General features: G+C 43.2%; 1 protein-coding gene across 4 annotated transcripts in view; it reads right to left on the reverse strand.

Moving 5' to 3' along the window:
• Window positions 1-27872, reverse strand: part of LOC126470469 (syntaxin-binding protein 5) — a 1027167-nt gene that overhangs the window by 335203 nt on the left and 664092 nt on the right. For all 4 annotated transcript variants that reach the window (XR_007586213.1, XM_050098331.1, XM_050098330.1 and 1 more), the window contains exon 6: window positions 20730-20937. Coding sequence is in view for 3 of the 4 variants with exons in the window: in XM_050098331.1 (XP_049954288.1) it covers window positions 20730-20937 (208 nt within the window). In the remaining variant the exon portion in view is untranslated. The remainder of the gene's footprint in view (window positions 1-20729; window positions 20938-27872) is intronic.

Here is a 27872-nt window from a genome sequence, read left to right on the forward strand (position 1 = left end):
CCTTTGGGTTCCCTGTAAATGCGCCAGATGAAATGAACACCCCACCGTTCTAGATTGGTGCGGAGCTCGACATCAGACTGCAAGAGGAGGTCACAATGGAAAATAAGCACCTGGACCATGTTGAGGCTTTTATGGGGAGTGACAGAAACAGAAATATCACCCAGCTGGTCACAAGCAAGTAACGCCTGGGATTAGGCTGGGGATGCTGTCTGAATCAAGACTGCACTACTTCTCATCTTTGACAGCACCGTCACTTCCCCCAACTTATCCTCAAGATGTTCAACAAAAAATTGATGCTTCAGAGGTAGAAACGAGTCCCCGTCCATTCTGCTACAGACTAAATACTGAGGTGAATATGGTTCTCTTCTTTCTGTTGCCCTACATTCCTCCCACGGTGTAACAAGGAAGGGGAAAAATTTTAGGGTCATACCTGTCAGCATTGTACTTGATCTCGCACTTCTTAGAGACTGCTGGTGCCATATGGTCACCAGCAAGAGATAACTTAGTCCGCTTCAAAGCAGGTCATCTGCCCTAATGCCGCCCACTCTGATCAGGGGCTCTCCCCACAGGTGCCACCCAGCCACAGCAATGGCCACCTGGCACGGTGGCCATTGCCGGGTGTCCTGATGCCCCAGGAAGACAGGCATCTACTCCTTGGCATATGTGGGGAGTTTACAGCTCAGGCATCAGCAGTGCAATCCCTGTGTTGTCAATGGGCTACCACCAAATGGGTAAATGACAGCCCCACCACAATGGACTGGCTACCGTGCTGGATATTGGGCGCAGAGAAATCCAATATTGTCATGGGGGTGAAAGATGACATACCCTGGAAAATGTCCTCACCAAAACAGTTGAATTACAGGTGGAAATGCAAATCCATGACAAGAAGTTCAGGAGATCGAATCTAAGGGCACTATGGATAACTAATGCACCACGTAAGGTATCATTCCCCATATGGCCCACACTTCTGTAGAATTTGGAAAGTGGCAGGTCAAACCATAAAAATGGGACCTGAACTTGTAGGGCTGAAAAGTACGAGACTCCTTTTAGTCGCCTCTTACAACAGGCAGGGATACTTTGGGCCTATTCTAACCCATGAACCCTCAGGGGGAGATTGTCGTAGTTTAAGGACAGCAGTGGCAGATGGTTCGGCTACCACAGCACAGACAAAGGGGCTTGTGATCCCAGATGTGTCAATACAAACTGTTGTGAACCAGTTATTAGCAGTGGGACAACAAGAATGCACACCTCTAGCCCATCTTCCACTCACACCACACCATTGATTAGAACAGCTCAACTGAGCCATCTGAGGATCACTTGGAAGATTGAGTGGCAAGTCGTAGTCTTGAGTAATAAAAGCAAGTTCTCACTGCTTGCAAGTGATGGTCGTTTGCGCTAACAAAATAGACCTGTGAGTGATGTCTCATAAAGTGCATTTGTCCAAGATGCACTGGCCTCACCCCAGGCCTTATGATCTGTGGTGTAATAAGCTGTAACACTCATTCATCTTTGGTGTTTCTGAAGGGGACAATAACTGGTGTTCGGTAGGTGCAGAATGTCATTAGACCCTTTGTTTTGGTATTCTTGCAACAGGAAGGTGATGTGTTGTTCCAACAGGATAATGCTCACCCACACATTGCCTGTGAAACTCAACATGCTCTGCAACATGGGAATCAACTTCCCCGGCCATTGCAATATCCAGACTTGTCTCCAATCAAATACGTGTGGGATGAGAAGTGATTCGGGCAACTCATCAACCATTAACTTTTACACAATTACATGAACAGACCAAGCTAACAATCCCAGGATACTATTCACCATATGCACGATCAATTGAATGCAAGAGTCAGTGCCTGCACTGCTGAACGAGAAGGCTACATCATGTACCAATATGGGTGTTTCACTTTGGGTTGATACCCGGTACCTCAGAACAGCTTGTGTTCTTGATCTGTAAATATAATAATTTAATGCAATTCGTATGCACTGTTGCAACAATAAATCTTGAATAAATTGGAAACCTCTAAAACGATGTACTAATTTTTTTCTGGCAGTGTGGGCTGAGTATATTATACAATAAACCTCAAAGTGTTAGTGATATTTGACAGCATATCTAGTTCAAACTTTTGCCTCTGTGTACTGACACAACTGTTTATTTGTCGTGTTGTTGAGCGAAATGGCATAAATTAGTGTTAATACAGGCAACAGAAATGGAGCTACACCTACATGAAGAGATAAGTTGTATTCTACTTAATAGTTCCTTCTACGATGTAAGTTGTACAAATAACTGATGAAAACTTGACTACTGTAAAAGCAAATCATTTTGTAAATTTTATTTTTCAAATTCGGTGATTTGGAGCCAATATTTTCCAGATATATAATGGACATTAGAAGACAATATTAACTTTGCTATATTCTGGATTGTAAATAATTGTTTATGAACCAAAAAGGTGACTATTGCATGAAGTTCAGCAGACCAATAAAGAAATGTGCAAAACTCAAAATATCTCAGTTCCATGTCTGTGTAGTTAAGTCTTGCTCACATTCCAGCACTCAACTTAGATTCAAATATTCTGGCACTCCTTGTCAGGCACAAGTTTTCACTCCAACAATTTGCTGTGTATGTAGTAATCTTGGTTCACTAATGTAACCAATTCTTCACAATAGCAAACAAAGCCATTGCCATTTACATTTGTTTCAGACCCATCTCCCTCTCCCTGTCTCTCAAAGGACTTAATGGATGTACATTGTGACTAGGATCCAATATATGAGCTGGACAGGGGCATCTTATCAGGATCATCAGCAAACAGGAAATTCATTCCTGTGTCTGAGGAAGAAGAATAAATTCAGGAAACATGTAAGTGCTTTTTTTTTTTAATATCTAAACAACTACATTCGGTACTCAGAGAGCTTGCATTAGAAGCACACGGAGGAGGCGAGGTCATCTAAGTGAAATAATGCAGAGAACCATTAGAAGTAAGTCCCTGCAGCATTGACAGTGCCAAAATCTATGTGTAGAACAAGGTGTTTACAATGCTGATGAGTACACAGGTGTTTAAGGACCAGCAAGAAAGATCTGAAATGAAAAGGTTCATGTGAAAAGTATATATCAAAAGGTCAGAGCAACCAAAAAGGGAAACTGAAAGAAAAATGTGATACACATCAAATAAATGGGCAGACTACATAATTTGAGGGAATTAAGGTGCTGGGAAAATGCAGGCATTGATTTAAAGAATGCTTTAATGAAGAAGATGACCAAATGATATTTGAAGAACACTGGGGAATGGGAGACCACTCTAGCAGAGTTTAATAACTCCACATACAGTGGATGTCAATAGTGACTCAGAGAGGTCACCTGTCAGCTCCAACTGAAAAGGTGGAACATGCTTGTCATGTGGGTTGCACCTCTTGTACAGATATAAGCTGGCTGGGTGACCAGTAATCACTTGTTCCACACTGAACGAAGTGCTCAATATCACTTCATATTGCAATGCACTTTAATACACTGTTTTTGTTCTGAACTGTCAGATTTTCATGATTTGGATATATTTATTGTGCAGCTTACGACTTTCACTTTGTTGACAATTTATGCTTTTGTAACAGAGGTGGGGGAAAAAAGTGGCTGAGAAGTTACCCTATTGTGCAGTGCCACTACTACAGACCTGAAGTTTCTTGAACTTTAGTAACTACAGCTGTTTCTACAGCTGCAGCAGCAACAACAACACATGACCCAGGAACAACAAAAACTGTAACAAGAACAGCATGCTGCTATCTTGTGACTTCCTTCTGAACAGCAGCAACATCAGTCAGTGGTCATGGGTATGCCTTCATCACTGTTAGCCAGCTTTGTCGAGACTTCAGAGAGTTGGGAGATATCCCTCCCACATTTTGAACTTCATTGTCTTGTTTATAACATTTATGATAAGCAACAAAGCTTTACTCTTGACTTCTAGCAGTCGTTTGTATTAAGCTGTGCAAAAATTGTGACCACTCCTGAACTCTAGCAATTTATCTTTCAGTGAACTATGTAATATGTTAACTGAATACTATTGTCATCAGGTGCAGCTTGTTGCAACTGGGAGATGGTTCAATCAGTGCTATAAACAACATGGACAGTCTTGCACAGCATGGGCTGCCGACTTGCAGCGTATCACAAGCCTTGCAGTTTCACTTGTCAGAAGTGTTAAGTTTTCTACATTGAGTTACTGACTCATGGTGTGGTTGTGTGCTTAACTCTGAGAGGGAAATCACAGCAGAAGTACAAGGCATATTCCAAAACTAAGGTCAATTTGGTCATAAAAAATAAGCTCATGAGAAAAGGTTTTTACTGACAATAATATTTTACTACATGTCTATTTTGCTTTTCCACATAATCGCCATTAACATCTGTACAATTTTTGTAATGCTGCACCAATAGAAGTTGCCACCTGGAAATTGAACCACCTGGTAACGCCAGTCTTGAGTTCATCGTCATCTTGAAATCTTTGTACACCCAGCCATATTTTCAATTTGTGACAGGAAATTGAAGAAACGGCCTCAGTGTGTTACTTGCTACAAAAATGCAAACTAACTTCTCCTTCTCCATGAGAATGCAAGGCCCCACATGAGTCTGTGCATGTGAGAGGAGCTCACAAAACTTCATTGGACACTTCTCCCTCATCCAACCTACAGCCTGTATCTCATAGCTTCAATCTTCTGTTTGTTTGGCTCAATGAAAGAAGCATTCTGCAGCAAACAATATGTGGATGATGGGAATGTTATTGATGTAGCATGATGATGATTCCAATGTCAATAAGTAGAGTAATACTGTGCGGGCATATAGGCCCTCCCAGTAAAGTTGCATAAGGCCGTTTCATTGAATGGAGATTATGTTGAAAAATAGGATTTTGTTATCAAATGAGTGAGGTGAGGAATAATATTGTGTATTGGGATCCTGAATGAAACCAACCTGCTTTCAGAAAAAAAAATGTGTTTTATCATTTATTGAATGCTCCTGATACCTTTTCATGAATTATATCTCGCAATAGAAAATCTTTCAGCTGACTGTCACTCCTCTGAAATTGCAGCTCAGTGATTCAGTTGGCCAAGTAGGAAAAGCAATATGGAGACCAGTCAGTACCACACCAAAGGCTGGTGATAAGAAGGCAGCAACAGCCAGTGTCAGTATGTTCTTCGGGGTTTTATACACACCAGTTATGGACATTTAATACAGGGTGAGTCAGAAAGAATGGTACATGCTTTGAGTGGTGATAGTATTGGTGTTTCTGCACAAAAAATTTCGTATGGACCTATACTCTGTTCCAAATGGTTTCCAAGACTGAATGCTTTAATGTCAATTCTGTAGGTTTTTCTTGAATAACTCAAAAACTGCAGCCTGTACTGAAATGGTATTACAGGACAAAATTACGCTAAATTAAATTTCCTACAGAAAATTCCTATTCACTTCTTTCTCTGGGGCTAACAGTTTGTGCGAAGAGAGCGAGAGAATATCCTCGCCCGACATGCATGAGCTGAAGCTTAGGTAGTTTTTGTAGGCCAAATTGAGGTAGTTTCCTGACTTGTAGATCACAAGTCCTTATCAAATTGATCATCTCTAATTCACTTACACTACTGTGGTACTTTGTATACAAGGACACTGTACTGAGTAATTCAGCCAATAAATAACAATGGACATTAAATGGAAACAATTTGGAATAAGGCATATGGTAATACAAGGATTTTTTTGTTCAGGATCACCAATACTATCACCCTCAAAGCAGGTACCTCTTCTTTGACTCATCCTGTTCAACTAGGCATGACTACAATGATGTCCAGGTTTAGTGCTACATATGAAGTGAAGTAGGTCGTGGCAGATGAGTAGCCACAGCATCTTATGCACTGCTAAATATTAGTCCAAGTTATTCTCCAAGATGAAATATGAAATTATGTATTCTGATTTCTGGGGTTTCCAGGATATAAACACATATATGGGCACAATGTGTCTATGTCAGTGTTAAAAACTCATAAAAATCTAGAAATTTTATCTCCCATGTCTCCAGTGACATGCCACAGTCACATGGAATATGATGCCGATCATGATCAGACAGAGAAAACGAAGAAGAAAAGTGAGTGTAGCACAGATGAAACAAACACAATTTTTCAGTATCCAGACATGCCGGTAAGTTCTTTATCCACGAAGAGAACTAATGATGATGGGGATCTACTATGAAGAAATACCAAATAATTACAGACTGCTGAAGTTGCTGAGGTATTTTACTATGAGGATACATTGAGCCCATGTACTCGTTTTCAAATTAATGACACTTTACTAAGATGACAACAGAGCAACCCACTAAAATCCCCTACGTTATATAAACCCCACTAGACACTACAGACAAGTGAAGGAAGGGCATGACTGATTTGTTGTTCCAACAGGATAACTCTCACTCACACACTGCCCATGAAACTCTATGTTCTCTGCAACACATGCGCCAACTCCCTTGGCCAGCATGACTTGTTTGCAATCAAGCACTTGTGGCATATGAAGGGACTATAAGTGACTTGTGCGACTCATCAACCAACAACTATTACAGAATTACATGAACAGGTCGAGCAGGCATACCATAATGTATCCCAAGATAGTCAGCACCTGAATTGCCACCCGTTCACCCGTGGAGGTTACACGTACTATCCTGTCCCCTGGATACTGTCTCTTCTACAGGAAGTACGCTACCTCTCACCAGTTGTCTACTGGGTGGCGTGTCAGTGGCAGCTCTGTGGCCCCTGTACAGGGGAGGCATGAACCAGGGAAAAAAAGTCAAGGTACTACAGCCATGCCTGTAAGTAATAAGTTTGAGGTTCTGCATTCCACTTAAACTGGAACAGAGCCAGCGAGACACAGTTCACTGGTTGGGAAGTCTGGTATGCCCTAAGTTAAGTGGAAATACCTGTGATGATGGCTGATGGTGTGTAAGTATGGATAAGTTTGAGTTGGTTTTCTACAGACATTGTGACCATGGCATCCATTCATTTGGCGTGGACAAGAATGTCAAGAAAGGGTAAGGATGGATTGCACGAGTGGCTTGCAATATACCGTCACCTGGTACAGAAGCACACTGCGATAAAACTTCGTTACATCAAGCAAGAATAACAACAGACTCCTATAACCTGCCCCAGGAGTTTTGTCATTTATGCAACGTCTTCATGAATAACAGCTATAATAATCCCCAAATAAAAGATGTGACTGTAAGCAAGTATTGCATTAAGACCATCAATGGGGACTGGAAAGAGAAGTTTGCATTTTTGCTACTTTGTGGCTCTGCATCAATAAGATAAGCCAATTGCTGAAAAGACAAGATCCAACAGATCTTCAGCCCTCCGTCAATAATCCAGAAATTACTGAGGCAAGTCAAGATTCAGCAGATCTCAAAACATCTGAGTTTAACAAAATACCCAGCGAGTGTGGGCAATCTTAAGTCAGACAAACAGTGCACACTGCAGAACAACACAGGGAGGGGAGAGAGCGGTTTCATGGCCTATCGCACCTGAAAAATTGCTTGTGCTAACTCCGGAAAACAGTCACTGGACCAAATTTGATGACATCTCTCTTGTGGCTCACACTAAGGGTTTCTGGGACAGTCTAATTAAAGGAATTACTGACAACACCCTTAACAGAGAGGCAGCCTACAGCTCAGCACGGTGTGGCCTCCTGCAATCGCGATGCCGAAGCTGGTGAACTGAACACAGAATCAGCATACCTGTGTGCTCAAGCACGGCAATACTGTAAGCACGAGCCCCCAAGAAATACGGACCCGGCAACCAACTTTTGACGCCACACTAGTCGGTTTGTCCGCTACACTTCGCAAATGCTCGGCTCCGTGCAGGACACACAGGAAATCAATGTGTTAGTGAAAGGGCACCCACTAAAGCTCTTACCTTTGTCGTTTTCTTCCGAGGGCTTGCACGCAATTATTTAACTCTTCTGAAATAGTTACTCCCTCCCACTGGAGACGAGAGCTGGCACCCATAAGACCTGCAGTATTACGTGCTGTGATGTACATGCCGCAGCCTGTCTTTCTCGCAGGCCTCACGTGGACAACAGTGATGTCACAATCGGCAGCTAGACTATATAAGAGCATATCGAGAGCCGGCCAGGGGTCATTCTTCACGAAAATAGTTAAAGAATGCTCGGTTGAATGCTCTCGGTATTCTAACAACTTGATGTGACTGGAAGCCCGAAAATACTTTATTCAATGTTACCGCCATGCCACTGCATTTTTACATTGACGCAAGAAGTTTATGCGCAGAACAAAGCACGGAATGTCATACATGTGACTTCAAGCTGCCTAGCAGCACAATTTATAGACCCCACTGGCAGATTTTCACAGTTTCTCACAAACATTTGAAACATTATTTCAATTGTCCGAGGGAGGTGATTTCAGCATTAATTTTTTGAAGCAGTCCGAGCAAAAACCACGGTACAAAATTTTTACTTAACACTTGATGTCCTCCGTGTGGAGAATACAGGTTCAGTCCCCGGTACTTTCATTGATTTTTGCTCGCTGGGAGTACTGCAACAGGTTGCACTCGGCTTCGTGTGGCCAAGTGACCAACTACTTAAAGGATAAGCAGCGTCTCCAGTGACTGGGAACTTGACAGCAGCTGGGGTAGTTCTGTGTTCTCACAGTGACCCTCTATACCACATCTAGCTGATACACACGAAATGGAGAATAGTAGTTCTTGTTTCCGACAGTAGTATGTTGTATGTGATACTGCAGCACCCACATGACCTGAATTAAAATGGTGAGAAACAAGAAAAATTTAAGAAACACACGTATACTTTAACCCATTCTGAAAAACTACAGGGATTCGAAATTCACCTACGCTGAAAATAACCTATAACCCACATATATGTTCTGCAAGGAAATTTAAAAAATCAAGAAATGCGTATTCGTCGTCCTGAGGGGGAGACTTGTATAGTGGCTCTGAAGCCGCAAAAATGAAAAAAGTTTCAAGTACTAAGCTTGTAAAATTCCCCGCAAAAAAATTTGCGACTGGAATGGGTGGCAGCTGTTACACCTGTAGTAAGTAATCAGCCACCCAAAACCACCAAACAAGTGAATTTATACGCACCAGGCATACGTCAAACACATTTTAGAATGAAACGTTTATACGAAGTGACAAGTCGAAATGTAACAATAAAAAATGCTATAATTACATGTGAAGGGAAAGAAAGGGGTTTTTACAAGAAAAGCGGTCTGTTACCATTTTGCGCGAGATATTTCGTGACGAAAGAACTCGACTGCCATCGTGCCAGAGTGCATCGCCAACTGACAGGAGATGACTCGAGTTATCGTCAGCTACACAGCACAGCCCTGTCTTCCAACTACACGTCAAACAAAGAGGTCCAGAGACAGACAGTTGAACCCATACCGTTTGTGAACAGGTGCAGGTACACGGGCAGCCGCTGCCCATCGCCCCCGCCACAGGTCGTCGGTCTACGCTGCCAGCCAACTACAACGACGTGGCTGCACGCACCCTGCTGGTCACTTTGTCAAAGGTTTTCCTAATCGGTACGACGTGATCCTTGAATGTGCTCTCTCTCTCTCTCTCTCTCTCTCTCTCTCTCTCTCACACACACACACACACACACACACACACACACACACACACACGAGAGAGAGAGAGAGAGAGAGAGAGAGAGAGAGAGAGAGAGAGAGAGAGAGAGAGAGAAGCCCATATAACAAATCACTGAATTTTTACGCCAATTCTGTGCTGAACTCTACAAATACTTTACCAACAACACTGAATTTTTCGTTGAAAATAGCCAATATTGCACCGAAACCAATGAAATTAGTACCCATCGTTAAGTATAATATGCTATTTGTTACGAACTCTTCACTCCAGCCATAAATCCGACATGATATTCCGTATTTGATCATGTGTTGACATCTCGGAATTGTACTGAACAGAGGCCAGACGTCGGGAACACGAGCTTTATTACAACACGTAGTTGACAACATAACGAAGAGCAGTGTTAGATATGACAGGTATAGATTCTCTCCACGGCGATCCATATTGCAACATACAATTCTGCACCAGGACTATGGATCATGATAACGGATAAAACAGATTTACAGACAAAGACAATATCAGCAAATATTAGTAAAGAATTTACTATTACCGTTGTTGACTTAACTGTCAAACGTAGGAAAAATGTTAAATGGCTCTTAGTAAATATTCCCCAGCAACAATTTCCATTGCTGAGACATTACCTATCTAAAATTTCGTGTGAGCTACACCTACGATACGCAGCACAACTAGGTATTAGAAATGACAGCATTAACGATGTGTCCTGGTAGTAAGTTGCTAGTTACAAAGTTATGTGCACTAAGAACACCAAATGTTTGTAGGTAGCTTGATAATTGCCATGGAATCGAAATAAGGCTTATATCATAAGTCTTTGAATAGAGCAGTATTCCGGCATGCTAGTCATATGTCCTTAAAACCATAACCTACTATGTACATTATTTCTGCACTTGTACTGTACATATGTAAGCATTGTCTCTTATATTCCACTATAAAAAAATTTCTATATGCCCTCATGTTATGTATCAACATTTGGCAAGACATACTTGATAATGGCCTAATATAAAAGCCCAAACAGTAACAATAACCATATTATTACAACAAAAGAAATTAACAAATACTTTGACTACTTCTCGCCAGCTGATCACTGCTGCTGCTGCTGTTGATAGCGGCGCTCACGCATTCAAATTATAAAAATTAAAACTGCTCTACGGGTGAAGGGCTGAACTTGCACGTCATTGGTAGAAAAGGTAATGACGTCGACGAACGATCCCGCAATGCGCGAGGGAGTGGGAGTGGTGGTAGGCAGGGTCGACTTCACAGGAGAGTAACATGATGATCTTTAAGACATGACTTTGATGCAATTCTCCGGTTACTCATTTCGGTGATCAGATCATTAGAAAATTACTTTACTGCAGATTCCTCGACTTGCGCCATAGGGTGGTGGGGTTTCGGGTTCCGCTGGATAGGTCAGGAGTCCACTACACGCAACAAGCGGCTACACGGGTAGCAGGGGTTGTGTGGCGTGGGCTGGGCGGTTTTTTAGGTTAGATGGCCTTGGGCAAGTACAGAAAGGGCAACAGCCTCAACGGGTGCAGGGCAAAGTCAGGACATGCGGGGACCAAGCAGCAATCGGTATTGTAATTGTAAACTGTCGAAGCTGCGTTGGTAAAGTACCGGAACTTCATGCGCTGATAGAAAGCACCGAAGCCGAAATCGTTATAGGTACAGAAAGCTGGTTGAAGCCAGAGATAAATTCTCCCGAAATTTTTACAAAGGTACAGACGGTGTTTAGAAAGGATAGATTGCATGCAACCGGTGGTGGAGTGTTCGTCGCTGTTAGTAGTAGTTTATCCTGTAGTGAAATAGAAGTGGATAGTTCCTGTGAATTATTATGGGTGGAGGTTACACTCAACAACCGAGCTAGGTTAATAATTGGCTCCTTTTACCGACCTCCCGACTCAGCAGCATTAGTGGCAAAACAACTGAGAGAAAATTTGGAATACATTTCACATAAATTTTCTCAGCATGTTGTAGTCTTAGGTGGAGATTTCAATTTACCAGATATAGACTGGGACACTCAGATGTTTAGGACGGGTGGTAGGGACAGAGCATCGAGTGACATTATATTGAGTGCACTATCCGAAAATTACCTCGAGCAATTAAACAGAGAAACGACTTGAGGAGATAACATCTTGGACCTACTGGTAACAAACAGACCCGAACTTTCCGACTCTGTAAGCGCAGAACAGGGAATCAGTGACCATAAGTCCGTTGCAGCATCCCTGAATATGGATGTTAATAGGAATACAAAAAAAGGGAGGAAGGTTTATCTGTTTAACAAGAGTAATAGAAGGCAGATTTCAGACTACCTAACAGATCAAAACGAAAATTTCTGTTCCGACACTGACAATGTTGAGTGTTTATGGAAAAAGTTCAAGGCAATCGTAAAATGCGTTTTAGACAGGTACGTGCCGAGTAAAACTGTGAGGGACGGGAAAAACCCACCGTGGTACAACAACAAAGTTAGGAAACTACTGCGAAAGCAAAGAGAGCTTCACTCCAAGTTTAAACGCAGCCAAAACCTGTCAGACAAACAGAAGCTAAACGATGTCAAAGTTAGCGTAAGGAGGGCTATGCGTGAAGCGTTCAGTGAATTCGAAAGTGAAATTCTATGTACCGACTTGACAGAAATTCCTAGGAAGTTCTGGTCTTACGTTAAATCAGTAAGTGGCTTGAAACAGCATATCCAGACACTCCGGGATGATGATGATGGCATTGAAACAGAGGATGACACGCGTAAAGCTGAAATACTAAACACCTTTTTCCAAAGCTGTTTCACAGAGGAAGAGCGCACTGCAGTTCCTTCTCTAAATCCTCGCACAAACGAAAAAATGGCTGACATCGAAATAAGTGTCCAAGGAATAGAAAAGCAACTAGAATCACTCAACAGAGGAAAGTCCACTGGACCTGACGGGATACCAATTCGATTCTACACAGAGTACGCGAAAGAACTTGGCCCCCCTTCTAACAGCCGTGTACCGCAAGTCTCTAGAGGAACGGAAGGTTCCAAATGATTGGAAAAGAGCACAAGTAGTCCCAGTCTTCAAGAAGGGTCGTCGAGCAGATGCGCAAAACTATAGACCTATATCTCTGACGTCGATCTGTTGTAGAATTTTAGAACATGTTTTTTGCTCTAGTATCATGTCGTTTTTGGAAATCCAGAATGTACTATGTAGGAATCAACATGGATTCCGGAAACAGCGATCATGTGAGACCCAACTCGCTTTATTTGTTCATGAGACCCAGAAAATATTAGATACAGGCTCCCAGGTAGATGCTATTTTTCTTGACGTCCGGAAGGCGTTCGCTACAGTTCCGCACTGTCGCCTGATAAACAAAGTAAGAGCCTACGCAATATCAGACCAGCTGTGTGGCTGGATTGAAGAGTTTTTAGCAAACAGAACACAGCATGTTGTTATCAATGGAGAGACGTTAAAGTAACCTCTGGCGTGCCACAGGGGAGTGTTATGGGACCATTGCTTTTCACAATATATATAAATGACCTAGTAGATAGTGTCGGAAGTCCCATGCAGCTTTCGCGGATGATGCTGTAGTATACAGAGAAGTTGCAGCATTAGAAAATTGTAGCAAAATGCAGGAAGATCTGCAGCGGATAGGCACTTGGTGCAGGGAGTGGCAACTGACCCTTAACATAGACAAATGTAATGTATTGCGAAAACATAGAAAGAAGGATCCTTTATTGTATGATTATATGATAGCGGAACAAACACTGGTAGCAGTTACTTCTGTAAAATATCTGGGAGTATGCGTGCGGAACGATGTGAAGTGGAATGATAATATAAAATTAATTGTTGGTAAGGCGGGTACCAGGTTGAGATTCATTGGGAGAGTCCTTAGAAAATGTAGTCCATCAACAAAGGAGGTGGCTTACAAAACACTCGTTCGACCTATACTTGAGTATTGCTCATCAGTGTGGGATCCATACCAGATCGGGTTGACGGAGGAGATAGAGAAGATCCAAAGAAGAGCGGCGCGTTTTGTCACAGGGTTATTTGGTAACCGTGATAGCGTTACGGAGATGTTTAACGAACTCAAGTGGCAGACTCCGCATGAGAGGCGCTCTGCATCGCGGTGTAGCTTGCTCGCCAGGTTTCGAGAGGGTGCCTTTCTGGATGAGGTATCGAATATATTGCTTCCCCCTACTTATACCTCCCGAGGAGATCACGAATGTAAAATTAGAGAGATTAGAGCGCGCACGGAGGCTTTCAGACAGTCGTTCTTCCCGCGAACCATACGCGACTGGAACAGGAAAGGGAGGTAATGACAGTGGCCTCCGCGACACACCGTTGGGTGGCTTGCGGAGAATAATTGTAGATGTAGATTGTTGGAGGCGGCGTGTTTGTTACTGTTGGAAGCAGTTTATCTTGTAGCGAAATTGAAGTGGATGGTTCCTGTGAGTTAGTATGGTTAGGGGCCATTCATGGCAACCTGAATGAAATAATAATTGGTTCCTTTTACCGACCTCGCGACTCAGATGATACAGTTGCTGAAAGGTTCAAAGAAAATTTGTCTAATTTCAAACATATACCTGAATCATGTATTTATAGTTGTTGGTGACTTCAATTTAACATCGCTCTGTTGGCGAAAATGCATCCTTAAATCCGGAGGTACGCATAAAGCATCATGCAAAATTGTGCTACACGCGTTCTCTGAAAATTATTTCGATCAAGTAGTTCACGAGCCTACTCGAACAGTAAACGGTTGTGAAAACACACCTGACCTAGCAATAAATAATCCTGAGCTAGTAACGAGCATCAAAAACGGATACAGGGATCTGTGAACATTGGGTTGTCGTAGTGAGACTGAATATCGTAACTGTAGAATCGTCGAAAAATATATCTATTCAAAAAAGACAATAATTCGCTTGGCGCCTACCTGAGAATAGTTCTCCAATTCCTCCGAATTAACAATGTGAGTGTAGACCAGCTGTGGCTTGAATTCAAAGAAACAGTATCGACAGCAATTGGCATATTTATACCACATTAACAAATAACGGAGCTGATTCCCCAAGTTACACAAAACAGGTGAAAACACTGATGCAGAAACAACGAAAAAAAGCATGCCAAATTTAAACGAAAGCAAAATCCCCAAGATGGGCGATCTTTTACAGAAGCTCGAAACTGAGTGCGGACTTCAATGCAAAGTGCTTATAAGAGTTTCGACAGTGAAACTTTGTCTCGAAACCTGTCAGAAAGTCCAAAGAGATTCTGGTCGCATGTAAAGTATGCTAGCAGCAAGACACAATCAGTGCCTTCTCTGTGTGAGAGCAATGGAAATACTATCTATGCCAGTGCTGCTAAAGCAGTGTTACTAAACACAGCCTTCCGAAATTCCTTCATCAAAGAATACGTAGCAAAATATTCCGGAATTCGAATCAAGAACACCTGCCAACATGAGTAACTTGGAGATAGATATCCTCGGAGTAGTGAAACAATTTAAATAACTTGATAAAAGCAAGTCTTCCGGTCCATACCGTATACCATTTAGGTTCCTTTGAGAGTATGCTGATGCAATAGCTCCATACTTAACAATCATATACAACCGCTCTCTCTACGAAAGATCCGTACCCAAAGACTGCTACGTTGCACTGGTCACACCAATATTCAAGAGAGGCAATAGAGCAGTCCACTAAATCACAGACAACATCACTAACGTCGATATGCAGCAGGATTTTGGAACATAAATTGTGTTCGATCGTTATGAATTACCTCGAAGAGAACGGTCTATTGACACACGGTCAACATGGATTTAGAAAACATCGTTCTTGTGAAACACACCTAGCTCTCTACTCACACGAAGTGTTAAGTGCTATTGATAAGAGATTTAAAACTGATTCCGTATGCCTAGATTTCAAGAAAGCTTTGACACCATACGTCACAAGCGACTTGTAATCAAACTGCGTGATTATAGAATATCGTGTGTTATGCGACTGGATTCGTGCTTTCCTGTTGGAGAGGTCACGGTTCGTAGAATAATTCAAAGAAAGCCATAAAGTAAGAACAGAAGTGATTTTTAGCATTCCGCAAGGTAGTGTTACATGCCATCTGCTGTTCCTTATCTATGTATAAGATTTAGAAGACAATCTGAGCATCCGTCTTAGGTTGTCTGCAGATAATGCTGTCGTTTATTGACTATTGAATTCATCAGAAGATCAAAACCAACTGCAAAATAATTTAGAAAAGATATCTGTATGATGCGAAGATCGGCAACTGATCCTAATTAACGAAAAGTGCGAGGTCATTCACATGAGTGCTGAAAGTAATCCGTTGAACTTCGGTTACACGACAAAATCAGTCAGATCTCAGACCGTGAATTCAACTAAGTAAGTAAGAATTACAGTTACGAACAACTTAAATTGGAAAGGACACACACAAAATGTTGTGGGGAAGGCGAGCCAAAGATTGCATTCTATTGGCAGAACACTTAGAAAATGTAACAGATCTGCTAAAGAGACAGGCTGCACTACGTTTGTCCGTCCTCTTTTGGAGTACTGCTGCGCGATGTGGTATCCTTAACAAATAGGATTAACGGAGTACATCGAGAAAGTCCAAAGAAGAGCAGCACGTTTTGTATTATCGAAAAATAGAGGAGAGAGTGGCACGGAAATTATACAGGATTTGGAGAGGACTTCATTAAAACAAATGCGTTTCTCGTGGCGGCGGGGTCTCCTCACGAAATTTCAATCACCTATTTTCTCCTCCGATTGCGCTAATATTTCGTTGACGCCGAACTGTATAGCGAGAAACAATCATCATAATAAAATAACATAAGTCAGAGCTCGCACGGAAAGATGTGTGTGTTCGTTTTTTCCACGCGCTATTCGAGAATGTAAAGGTGGTTCGATGAAACCTCCGCCAGACACTGAAGTGTGATTTGCAGAGTTTCCATGTAGATGTAGAGCAACATGTAGGCACACTAACAACAGCCTCTATATACATTTACTCTCTTGTGAAGTTTTTAGTGAAGAGTACGGCACAATTTTGAAGTTATAGAAGCATTTATAAACATACAACTAGGCCTCCACTATCAGCAAATTCACCCTAGTCTTGCCCAGAAAGAGCAAATTCACCCTAGTCTTGCATAGAAAGGAAAGAAGTATGTAGTCACAAAAATACTTCACCACCTCCCTTGTGGATTTAAGGTCTTCGGAGATAATGAATGTTTTTTTAAAAAAAAAACTAAAATCATTTTTATCTGACAACTACTGCTCCATAGATGCATTTCTGAGAACAGAGTATGCACGTGGTCGCTTACATTTGTCTAATTTTGTTGTATATTACGATTACAACAAAAAATGCAGGTACGACCAGCATGTAGCCACATTTCAACAGAGAAAATGTATCTTATTTGTTAACCTGCTGATTTTCATGGAGAGCTGCCGTGAATGAGATCCACAGAAGACCAAAACCAACTAAACTACGAAATGGAACTAACAGGAGACTTTGAATGTGTAAAAATAAGGGCAGCACAATTTGATACCTGTGTGTTTGTCCATAGGACAGTATCACGGAAACGATGATAGACCTGAACTGGGAGACGCTTGAAAATAAACGCCCGGTCTCTCACCAAAGCTTATTTACGAAGTTTCAAGACAGAGCAAAGTGAGAAGTCTAGGAATATACAATGCCGAAAAAAAAAAATCACAGCACCAAGGAAGAGTTGTGCGACATAAACTCAAGATTGTAAGCGTGTTTCTACATCTGAAAGACGATGCCTGTTAAAATTTCGCGCCAGTGGCGTAAGAGTGGCGCTTGTTGCGCCACTGTGATGATGTAAATTACGTTTGCTTTATACACAAGCTGTAACGATCATGATCGTTAGTTACTTTTGAGATCAGACGTGGTGAGTTGATGTTAGTCAAGAATGCCTTTAAGGCGACAAAGACGCCATTGTCAGCACCTCATTGAGTTTGGAAGAGGTCGTGCAATAGAGCTATGAGAAGCTGGATGTTCCTTCTGAGATACCGCAGAAAGACTTGGCAGGATGTAGCCCCCTACATGATTGCTGAAAGCTGTGGTCACCAGAATGTACGGTCGCAAGAAGATCGGGCTCCGGACGGCCGCGTGGTACTATGGATAACGGAGACCATCGTGTGCGGCGTGGGGCTCTGTAGCATCTTACTGCATCTGCAGCAGCAACTTGAGCAGCAGTTGGCACCACAGTGACACACCGAACTGTTACAAATCAATTACTTCAATGACAACTCCGAGCCAGAGGTCCTGTAGCGTGCATTCCACTATCCCCAAACCACCGCAATTTGAGACTTCAGTGGTGTCAAGCGAGAACACACTGGAGGGCAGAGTGGAGGTCTGTCGTGTTTTTTGATGAAATCTGGTACTGCCTCGGTGCCATAATGGCTGTGTGTTGGCTAGGAAGAGGCCAGTTGCGTGCCTGCAACAATCCTTTCTGTGTGCTAGACACACTGGACCTACACCAGGAGTTATGCTCCGGCGTGGGATTTCGTAAGACAGCAGGATCACTCTCGTGGTTATCCCACGCATCCTCATTGCAAATCTGTACGTCAGTTTGGCGATTTGATCTGTTGTGCTGCCATTCATGAACAACATTCCAGAGGGTATTTTCCTACAGGATAACGCTTGCCCACATACTGCTATTGTGACTCAACATGTTCTACAATGTGTCGACATTTTGCCTTGGCTTGCTCGATCACCAGAAGTGTGTAATCGAGCACATATGGAACATCAGCGCACGACAACTCCAGCGTCATCCATAAACAGCATTAACTGTTCCTATATTGACTGACCATGTGCAACATGCATGAAACTCCATCCCATAAACTGACATCGGGCACCTGTACAACACAGTGCATCCAAGTTTGCATGCTTGCATTCAACATTCTGGCGGTTACATCCGTTAGTAGTGACCAGCATTTCACATTTGCAATGGCTTATCTCGCGCTTACATTAAGCTGCGATCTTGCAATGTTAATTACTTAAATATGTTACCTAGATAAATTTATTAACGAAATTTCTTTACCTTATATTAATTATTTTTTGGTGTTGCGATTTTTTCCCGTCAGTGTATTACAACCCCTACATTTCGTTGCTATAGGATCCATGAAGCCAAGATTTGGCTAATTACACTGTGCGTAGGCGCATTTAAGCGGTCATCGTTCACACACTATGCGCGAATGGAATGGTAAGAAACCCCAAAACGTGCTACAGCGAAGAAGTGTCCTCTGCCATGCACATCACAATAGTTTGGAAAGTATTGATGGAGATGTAATCTGATTAGTACTAGAAACAGTAAACTTCTGTCCTATTGCTTTTTCGAATCTGTGATGTCTAATTTTGGAATGTGACAACTGTCTGTTAGTCATGGCTCTTTGTCACTCATTTCTGTGGTGAGACAAAAGATGTAGAAAATGTGGCATTATTATAGTAGCTTGAGTCTTAATGTCCCTGCTCCACCCTTTACTGGCACTCATGGGAAGAGAAATAAGCCAGTACCATTTTGGATAAAGATGTTCAAGGCAGCTGATGTGGAAGTAATCTGCATATAACCTATCTCAACAATTTGAGTACATAGGTCCTTGATACTTGGCTAACTTATTCTGTACACTTTAACTATTGGTTTTTAACTACTACTTTAACGACATCCCGAGCAACTGCCACATATTAACTCAGAATTACAGGCTACACTAAGAACTGTTGAGCCGTGACTTGACAAATGACGTGTTGTAATAAACGTCGACAAATAAGTAGTAGTTCTGTTCCCTCATAGACAAACATCTGCACAAACGTCAATACTAGGACAAATAACTATATATATACGTCCCGTACGTAGTCATAGCCATGGTACGGAAATTTCGGTATTAAATTTGTCTAGGTAACATATCTAAGTGATTAACATTGCAAGATCACAGATTAATGTAAGCGCGAGATAAGCCATAGTAAAGTCTGGTGTCTGGCTGGTCCGGAAACTAATTGGGGTGGGGGGTCGCCACATGCACATCACCAACCGATCACGATGGTGCTCAAACAACTCTATCCCATGCTTAACCGGAAAGCACTCTGAATAGTGGAGTAGCTAGGTCCATGTACAGGACCGTCATTACACCGCTGATGACATATGCTACTGCTGTCGGGGGATGTGTAACTGTAACACATCATCATCGCCTGCAGGCCGTACACAAGAAGGTACTACGAATTATAGACTACACTCCACGATACACACTTGTGTTTCGTAAAACTGTATCAACAAATCTATACGGCACGACTCCAAGGGAAATGTTGACCTGGAAGTATAAACTGGTACTTTCGTATAGCGTACATCGGTATTTTGGTGGTATTCTGCAGTGATGATGAGTGTAAGAGCTGCAAATATAATATTTTCGAGAACTAGGAACTATCGTCGGTACCATTAAGGCGAGCCAAAGAACATGAAACCTGGCGGCAAGCTGCAAACCCTCGCGTGCAGCAACGCACGGAATCTCCCGCAGACAGACAGCTTTCAAAGATGAAGCGATTTTCAGATTTTCAAAATTAATTTTATAATTTTCATAGCAACTTTCTCGCTGAAAGCTTCAACGGAGCCCAACAGAACGTACATTTGTCGGTGACAACGTTTTCCTTACATATACGAAACAGTTTCACATTTCTTGCGGTATTGTACTTCTTACCTCCGAATACTTCTACGTTCTCACGATAAAATGTATATCCCATGGATCTATAAACTTTGTTTATGTACATACTTCTCTTCAGTCGAAAAATGTTAGTGTTTGTTGCTTTTTCGACACGTTTGAGTAAAAAATAAAAAAAAAAAAGGTTCTTCTTGAGAGGCTCTAATGGCTCTGAGCACTATGGGACTTAACTGCTGAGGTCACCAGTCTCTTCTTGAGAATTTCTTGTAACGTTAGACCTTTTTTCGGAACAACTGACAAAAATCTTCTTTTAGAAAGGAATCCATGATATTCTTGTCCGAACAATAGATATATCTAAATTTTCTGTATCTTTACGGACATTCGAGATTATCACTAACTGGCATCGCTTAAGTAGGTGAGATGACTCTGACCTGTCTAATTTCGTGAAGATCACTGTAATAGCGCTACAACAACTTACCGTGCGGTTGTGAAACACTGACTGGTTTCGGTGCTTGCCTCGTTGCCCAAGTGGTGAGTGAACCATCCGTATGGCTGCACATGAATTGTTTTCCTTCATGGTGCCACGTTATTGACTTCAGTGGCTCCGAAGTCTGACACCGTATATCTGCTGTCCTCGTCCGTAAGTCCCACAGGACTATCTGGCCCGATTCAAAGCCTATCAAAAGCTGTGGAAGTAACAAGTAAAAATTAATACCTTATAAATGCGAAAGGAAATGTTCTACAAACATATTTAAACATTATCAGCTGTTAACGTAGTAAAGAAGTTTAATCGGTTAAAAGACGGAAAAATAACCTACGGTGATTCAGGTTGCAGCACCGAGAAAATGTAGCTGCGTGACTGCGCGCGCCCACACACACACACACACACACACACACACACACACACACACACACACGCGCGCGCGCGCGCATACGCAGACAGAGAGAGAGAGAGAGAGAGAGAGAGAGAGAGAGAGAGTGAGAGTGAGAGTGAGAGTGAGAGAGGGGACGGGGAGGGGGGGAGGAGGAGGTGGGGTGGAAGTGTATGTTATACCAGTCTGTTCGGTCTGAAGAATGAAAATTGCATAATAGCTTAGATACGATATCAACCTTATTTATATATCCGTCAACTGCTTAATTCCACGACGGAGGGTACACCTAGTTCTAAATACGATTTTCGATTTGTGGTAGGATTGAATTAGTTATGTATCATATATTCCTAACGTTTAAAGAACTGGAATAAAATCAGAATATTATTCATCCACGTTGTGATCTCATCCGCATATCTCCAGTGATCAGGGGCTTATCAGTCAACTCCAATTGTAAGGGCGAAATTAAGTATGCGAACTGCGATCATGACTCAAGTCTTGGGCCTCTGTTGGGGGAGGTAGAATTCCCTACCAGAAAAATGAATATGATTGTTCAGATGCTCAGAGAAGCAGCAAATGCGTATCGCATTGCTGAGCAGCAGTTGTTGACGCCTGATCCATAATGGGCGGACCCTGCCTCTGCAAGTAGAATGGTCACAGGGCTAGTTCAAAGGGTACTTGTCTCACATAGGACCCAACAATGGTGTATCAGGTTGTAACACCGAAAATGCAGATAAAATACCTCCTGCATCATCCAAAATTTTTCGCCGTTTAATATCCATTGATAGCTTGTAATGTAGTTCTGATTCTAAATATGTAAGCTTTATTACAGAAACTACAGATGAATGGATGTAATAGTCTACTTATTATAATGTAAACTTCTGGGTAATAGCCAAGGGAACATTATTTGAATGTATCGATAGCAACCAGCAAACGGCAGTAGCTGCGCCGTTGCTTATCTTCGCGTATGGAGAGTCTGTCGCGGTACGAACAGGAAAGAGTGCGGAAGTGTTTGTTGGGCGTTCCCGCAGACGCGGTGTGCAGTTATGATCGCGCCAGTGTATGCACACCAAATTCGTTAGCCCGCAAGTATTGAGAGCACGGTAGTGGTGGAAAGGCAGAGAGAGCTGAGGGTCTAACTGTTGTCTGTCCAGTAACTGTCCGTGACTCTGGAGTCGACTCGGGGCTCTCATCCAGCAGCAACAGCAGCGCCAGCTTAGCATTGTCGTCGGCTACATTATTCGTCGTCTGCACAGCTACAACATCGTAAGACTGTTGAGTAAAAAAATAGAACCCTGGTAGAGATATTACCCAGTGGGATTTCTTTGACAAAGTATGACTAACTTCAATAGTAACATGCAATAAAAAAAGGTTCAAACGGCTCTGAGCACTATGGGACTTAACATCTATGGTCATCAGTCCCCTAGAACTTAGAACTACTTAAACCTAACTAACCTAAGGACATAACATAACATGCAATAGTTTAAACTTTTAGGGCACCTGTGTTGTCATTGTCAGACATTATTGCCAAGCTGGGTTCCTTTCCATCCAATCACCAAGTGTCGTTAGAATACGAAAATTGGTTAACTATTTACTGCCAGTTTTGTTTGTTGAAGACCAATCCCAAAAGCCGTAAGACTCCACTACACTGAACAGATGATCATAGAAGTAGAATTCTGTTTGTGTATGGAAAGTACGATGGCGACAGAAACGTATAACGCATGTCTTGGGTGCCGAAACCAAACGTACAATTTCACTGGCAAAACTAATAACTAAAGATACAGCACAAATTAAGAGTGCGCAATGTCATTTATTCTGTATTTAGCTTAGCGAGTGATGTCTGCTGACTTGGTATGTATTTTATTATTATTTGCTTCAAGTAAATTCAATTTAATCTTTCAATAATCGAAAGTAAATTGCTTGCCTTTTTCTAAATTTTGCATTACGTTACACGTATGTTACTGAAAGTAATTTTTTACACGACAGAGTTTTAGTTGCATTTATTTAACCAATAACTTCATTTAACTTTACTTTCAAAATTTAGTATTTCAGAATAAGTAACTCCAAACTCAGTGCTTGCTGATTCATTTATTTTTTTCCTGAACTGTTACATGTTGTGGAAAAGCGTGACAACCTTATGTTGCCACGCCAGTGATTATTTGATTAAATTTCTTAAGATTATGGAGATTCATTGCCCTAGCGTGCTGGCGAACGTTTAATTATCTCTTTGCCGGCCGGTGTCGCCGAGCGGTTCTAGGCGCTTCAGTCTGGAACCGCGCGACCGCTACGGTCGCAGGTTCGAATCCTGCCTAGGGTATGGATGTGTGCGTTGTCCTTAGGTTAGTTAGGTTTAAGTAGTTCTAAGTTCTAGGGGACTGATGACCTCAGATGTTAAGTCCCATAGTCCTCAGAGCCAATTATCTCTTTTTAGCTAACCAGTCTTTTTTGTATTAAATATTACGTGGTACCCTTTTCCCCCAATTGTGGTTTGCGAGAGTTTGCACTATACTGCACCCATTTCAAAATTATCATCAGTATTTAGATTAGGCTTAGAATAGATTCTTCCTTCAGAATGGTCTGTTGTACACTTTCCTACTACTAACCGGTATTTTTTCCTTCAGTAACGAGTGTCGTACCCACTATAAAATTTCATTACGCATACGCGAGCAGAGTCAATTATATCGTAGTCCAATAGGCCAATTAGGAAGGGGGAGGTTACAAGGTCCAGCACCCACAATGCCGAAGATGATGCGAGACATGTGCAAGACTCCCACGCTCAAGAATGGATAGGATCAACGCTCTGTAAAGCTGCAGAAGTGTAAGCAATCTCCGTACCAGCCGGTTTTACTGAGGCAGCAGAGAACATTAATGTGTGACCAGCACTTTCGCTCAAGCTGTTAAAGATAGGGAAGCCATATCAACTGGGTTCAAATGGTTCTAAGCACTATGGGACTTAACATCTGAGGTCATCAGTCCCCTAGACTTAGAACTACTAACTAACCGAAGGACACCACATACATCCATGCCCGAGGCAGGATTCGAACCTGCCACCGTAGCAGCCGCGCGGGTCAAGAGTGAAGCGCCTGGAATCGCTCAGCCACAGCGGCCGGCCATCAACTGGGCACTGAAGACCAATCCCAAAAGCAGTAAGACTCCACCACACTGAACAAATGATCATCGAAATAGAATTCTGTTTGTGTATGGAAAGTACGATGGCGACAGAAACGCATGACGCATGTACTGGGTGCCGAAAACCAAAAGCCTTGTGTGAGACTGTGCCTTTCATCTGGCATCCTGCAGTCAGCGCTCAGAAAAATCCACAGTTGAGGCGCTACAGTAAAAGCAATCATCATCAGCATACGAGGATGGTGACATTGCAGAGCCCACAGCTGTAGTCACTAGAACAAGTGGCACACTCAATATAGAGCACTGTGGGACCCCATTCTCTTGTACATGGGGGAGGGGGCACTGGGGGAAACACCAGCCTGAACCCAGAAAGAATGGTATTCTGGACAAAAATCGGGAGCAGACCCCAAAGACCCCACTCATGTAAGGTAATGAACATGTAATGAAGCCATGTGGTGTCTTAATCCCGTTGCAAATTGAAGAAGACAGCGATAAGGTGTTGTCTGCAGGCAAAAGCCATCCAGGATAGCAGACTCTTGGCAGACCAAATTGTCAGTGGTAGAATGGCCTTGGCGAAGACCGCCCTGGGACGAAGCCAAAAGGCCCTGAGACTCGAGGTACCAACACACCCAACGCTTCACATTAGTTAAGATTAATTGGGCGAGTGAGCGATAGCTGTCCATATCAAGGGAATATTTACACAGTTTCAACACTGGGACGATCATGCTTTCTTGCCCCTTCGTGGGAACTCACCATCGCTCCAGATACAGTTGACATTGGCAATCCATCAATAGGTGACTGAGCATTTGGCTGTGGATGCGATCTGGCCCTGGAACCATGTCAGAGTAAAAACCTAGGACTCTGAGGAGTTCCCAGGCACTGAATGGAGTATTACAGGGCTCCAGGTGATGTGTAGTGAAAGGTGAGTGAATCTGCTTCTTCCACTATTTGAGGACATGAAATGCATGCAGATAATTCTCAGACACAGAGGCTTTTAGACAAGTGTCCACGGAGGCATTGGAACTTTGCCAAACCTGAGAAGGTGGGGAATGTGGTCCCATGGCAGTAACATACTATTCGTAGTATTCTTGTCTTCTGTCACTCTATTAGGTGGCAGACCTGGGCATGGAGCAGTTTAAAGGCGATTAGGTGCTCCACAGATGGGTGTCACTTATGGTGTAGGAGAGCAGGTCTGCGATCTCTAATGGCCATGGCAGTTTCGCATGTCCACCAAGGAACTGTCTTCCGATGGGGAGATCCCAAGGAATAGAGGACTACTCAGTCGGCTGCCAACAGAATGGCAGCAGTTGTGCTATGGACAGCCACATCGACACCTTCACATGGCTGGGTGCTGAAGTGAAGGTATATCAGTCAGCATTGTTTACAGCTCATCTGGATGGACACCCAGGTGAGTGATGCTGAGAGAATGACAGGATGATCAGGAAGTAATCACTGTCACACAGGTCATCGTGGACCCTTCAACAGGTGGAGTGGAGAAGACCTGGGCTGCAAATGGAACAATCGATGACTGAATAAGAGCCATATGCCAGAAGTAAGTGTGTGAGGGGGCACCAGTATTCAGAAGACAAGGATAGAGCTTTGTGAGCAAGTTTTCGATAACTTTTCTGAGACCAGTGGTCATAGTTCCATCCTGCGAAAGGTTATGGACATTGAAGTCACCCAAAATTAGGAAGGGTGGGTGGAGCTGAGGAATGGAGACAGACAATGCGTTGTGAAACCCTTCACACTGGGAGGGAGACGCAAATTATACAAGCTAAAATTCTCAGATGTCCTCACACTAACAGCCAAAGCCTCCAAAGACATCTCGAATAGCATATGTTTGCTGTAGATAGAGATCAGAGTCTACGTGCAAACTCCACCCGACACACTTTCATAGTCAGCACTATTCTTAAAATAGCCCTCATAGCCACAGAGTGTAGGCCCCCACATTGCTGGTAACCACATTTCTTGGAAGGCCATGCACAAAGGGGAGGAAATGCGTAAGAGATGTCTAAGCTCAGCCAAGTGGTCGAAGAAAACTGCCACAGCTCCATTGGAGAATCATGCTATAGGTAGCCCATAAGGACATGAAGGGACCAAGAAGGCGCATCATGCCTCAGTTTCATGGACAGAGGAAGAACGTGAAGTCCTACGACCAGCAACCTGTGGCTCCTTCAGTCACTAGCTGCCGAAGTGGGCGTGGGAGAAGCAACAGTAGGACAAGGGCCCACAACCACGAAAGTAACAGGTTTAGTTGAGCAGCCGAGAGGACCCAGCATAGAATACACAGAGAGGAGAATACTGTTGCTAGAGAAGATGACACTGTCATAGCAATAGCATATATCACCACCACATATGTAGGGTGCAAATGATTATGTTTCTTCTTGGCCTCTTCATAAGTCAGTCAGTCAAATGTTTTGCGTTATTCGATTTTCTTTTTTTTTTTTTTGGAAGATTGTACACTTTAGTGAAGAGGGGCATGGTGCTCTCCACAGTTGACGCAGATAGTATGAGAGGCACAAGGAAAGTTTCTGCGCAACTGACTTCCACAATCCCTACAGAAAGGACTAGCATTCCAAAGCGAAGACATCTGTTTGAATTTCATGCATCTGAAGCACTACATGGGATGGGGTACGTACAGTTTCACATTACATTGATACACCATCACCTTCACCTTTTCAGGTAACAAGTCGCTTTCAAAGGCGAGGATGAAGGCCCCAGTGGCAACATTATTGTCCTTTGGTTCCAGCTGGACATGATGGACAAAATGCACACCCTGTTGATCCAAACTGGCTCGTAGCTCAATTAGTCTGTAACAGAAGGTCGTGACAGAAGATGATATCCTGTACCATACAGAGACTGTCATGGGGGGTTATACACTCCTGGAAATGGAAAAAAGAACACATTGACACCGGTGTGTCAGACCCACCATACTTGCTCCGGACACTGCGAGAGGTCTGTACAAGCAATGATCACACGCACGGCACAGCGGACACACCAGGAACCGCGGTGTTGGCCGTCGAATGGCGCTGGCTGCGCAGCATTTGTGCACCGCCGCCGTCAGTGTCAGCCAGTTTGCCGTGACATACGGAGCTCCATCGCAGTCTTTAACACTGGTAGCATGCCGCGAGAGCGTGGACGTGAACCGTATGTGCAGTTGACGGACTTTGAGCGAGGGCGTATAGTGGGCATGCGGGAGGCCGGGTGGACGTACCGCCGAATTGCTCAACACGTGGGGCGCGAGGTCTCCACAGTACATCGATGTTGTCGCCAGTGGTCGGCGGAAGGTGCACGTGCCCGTCGACCTGGGACCGGACCGCAGCGACGCACGGATGCACGCCAAGACCGTAGGATCCTACGCAGTGCCGTAGGGGACCGCACCGCCACTTCCCAGCAAATTAGGGACACTGTTGCTCCTGGGGTATCGGCGAGGACCATTCGCAACCGTCTCCATGAAGCTGGGCTACGGTCCCGCACACCGTTAGGCCGTCTTCCGCTCACGCCCCAACATCGTGCAGCCCGCCTCCAGTGGTGTCGCGACAGGCGTGAATGGAGGGACGAATGGAGACGTGTCGTCTTCAGCGATGAGAGTCACTTCTGCCTTGGTGCCAATGATGGTCGTATGT

The sequence above is a fragment of the Schistocerca serialis genome, chromosome 3 (assembly GCF_023864345.2).
Source record: "Schistocerca serialis cubense isolate TAMUIC-IGC-003099 chromosome 3, iqSchSeri2.2, whole genome shotgun sequence".
Classification (NCBI taxonomy): Eukaryota; Metazoa; Arthropoda; class Insecta; order Orthoptera; family Acrididae; genus Schistocerca; species Schistocerca serialis.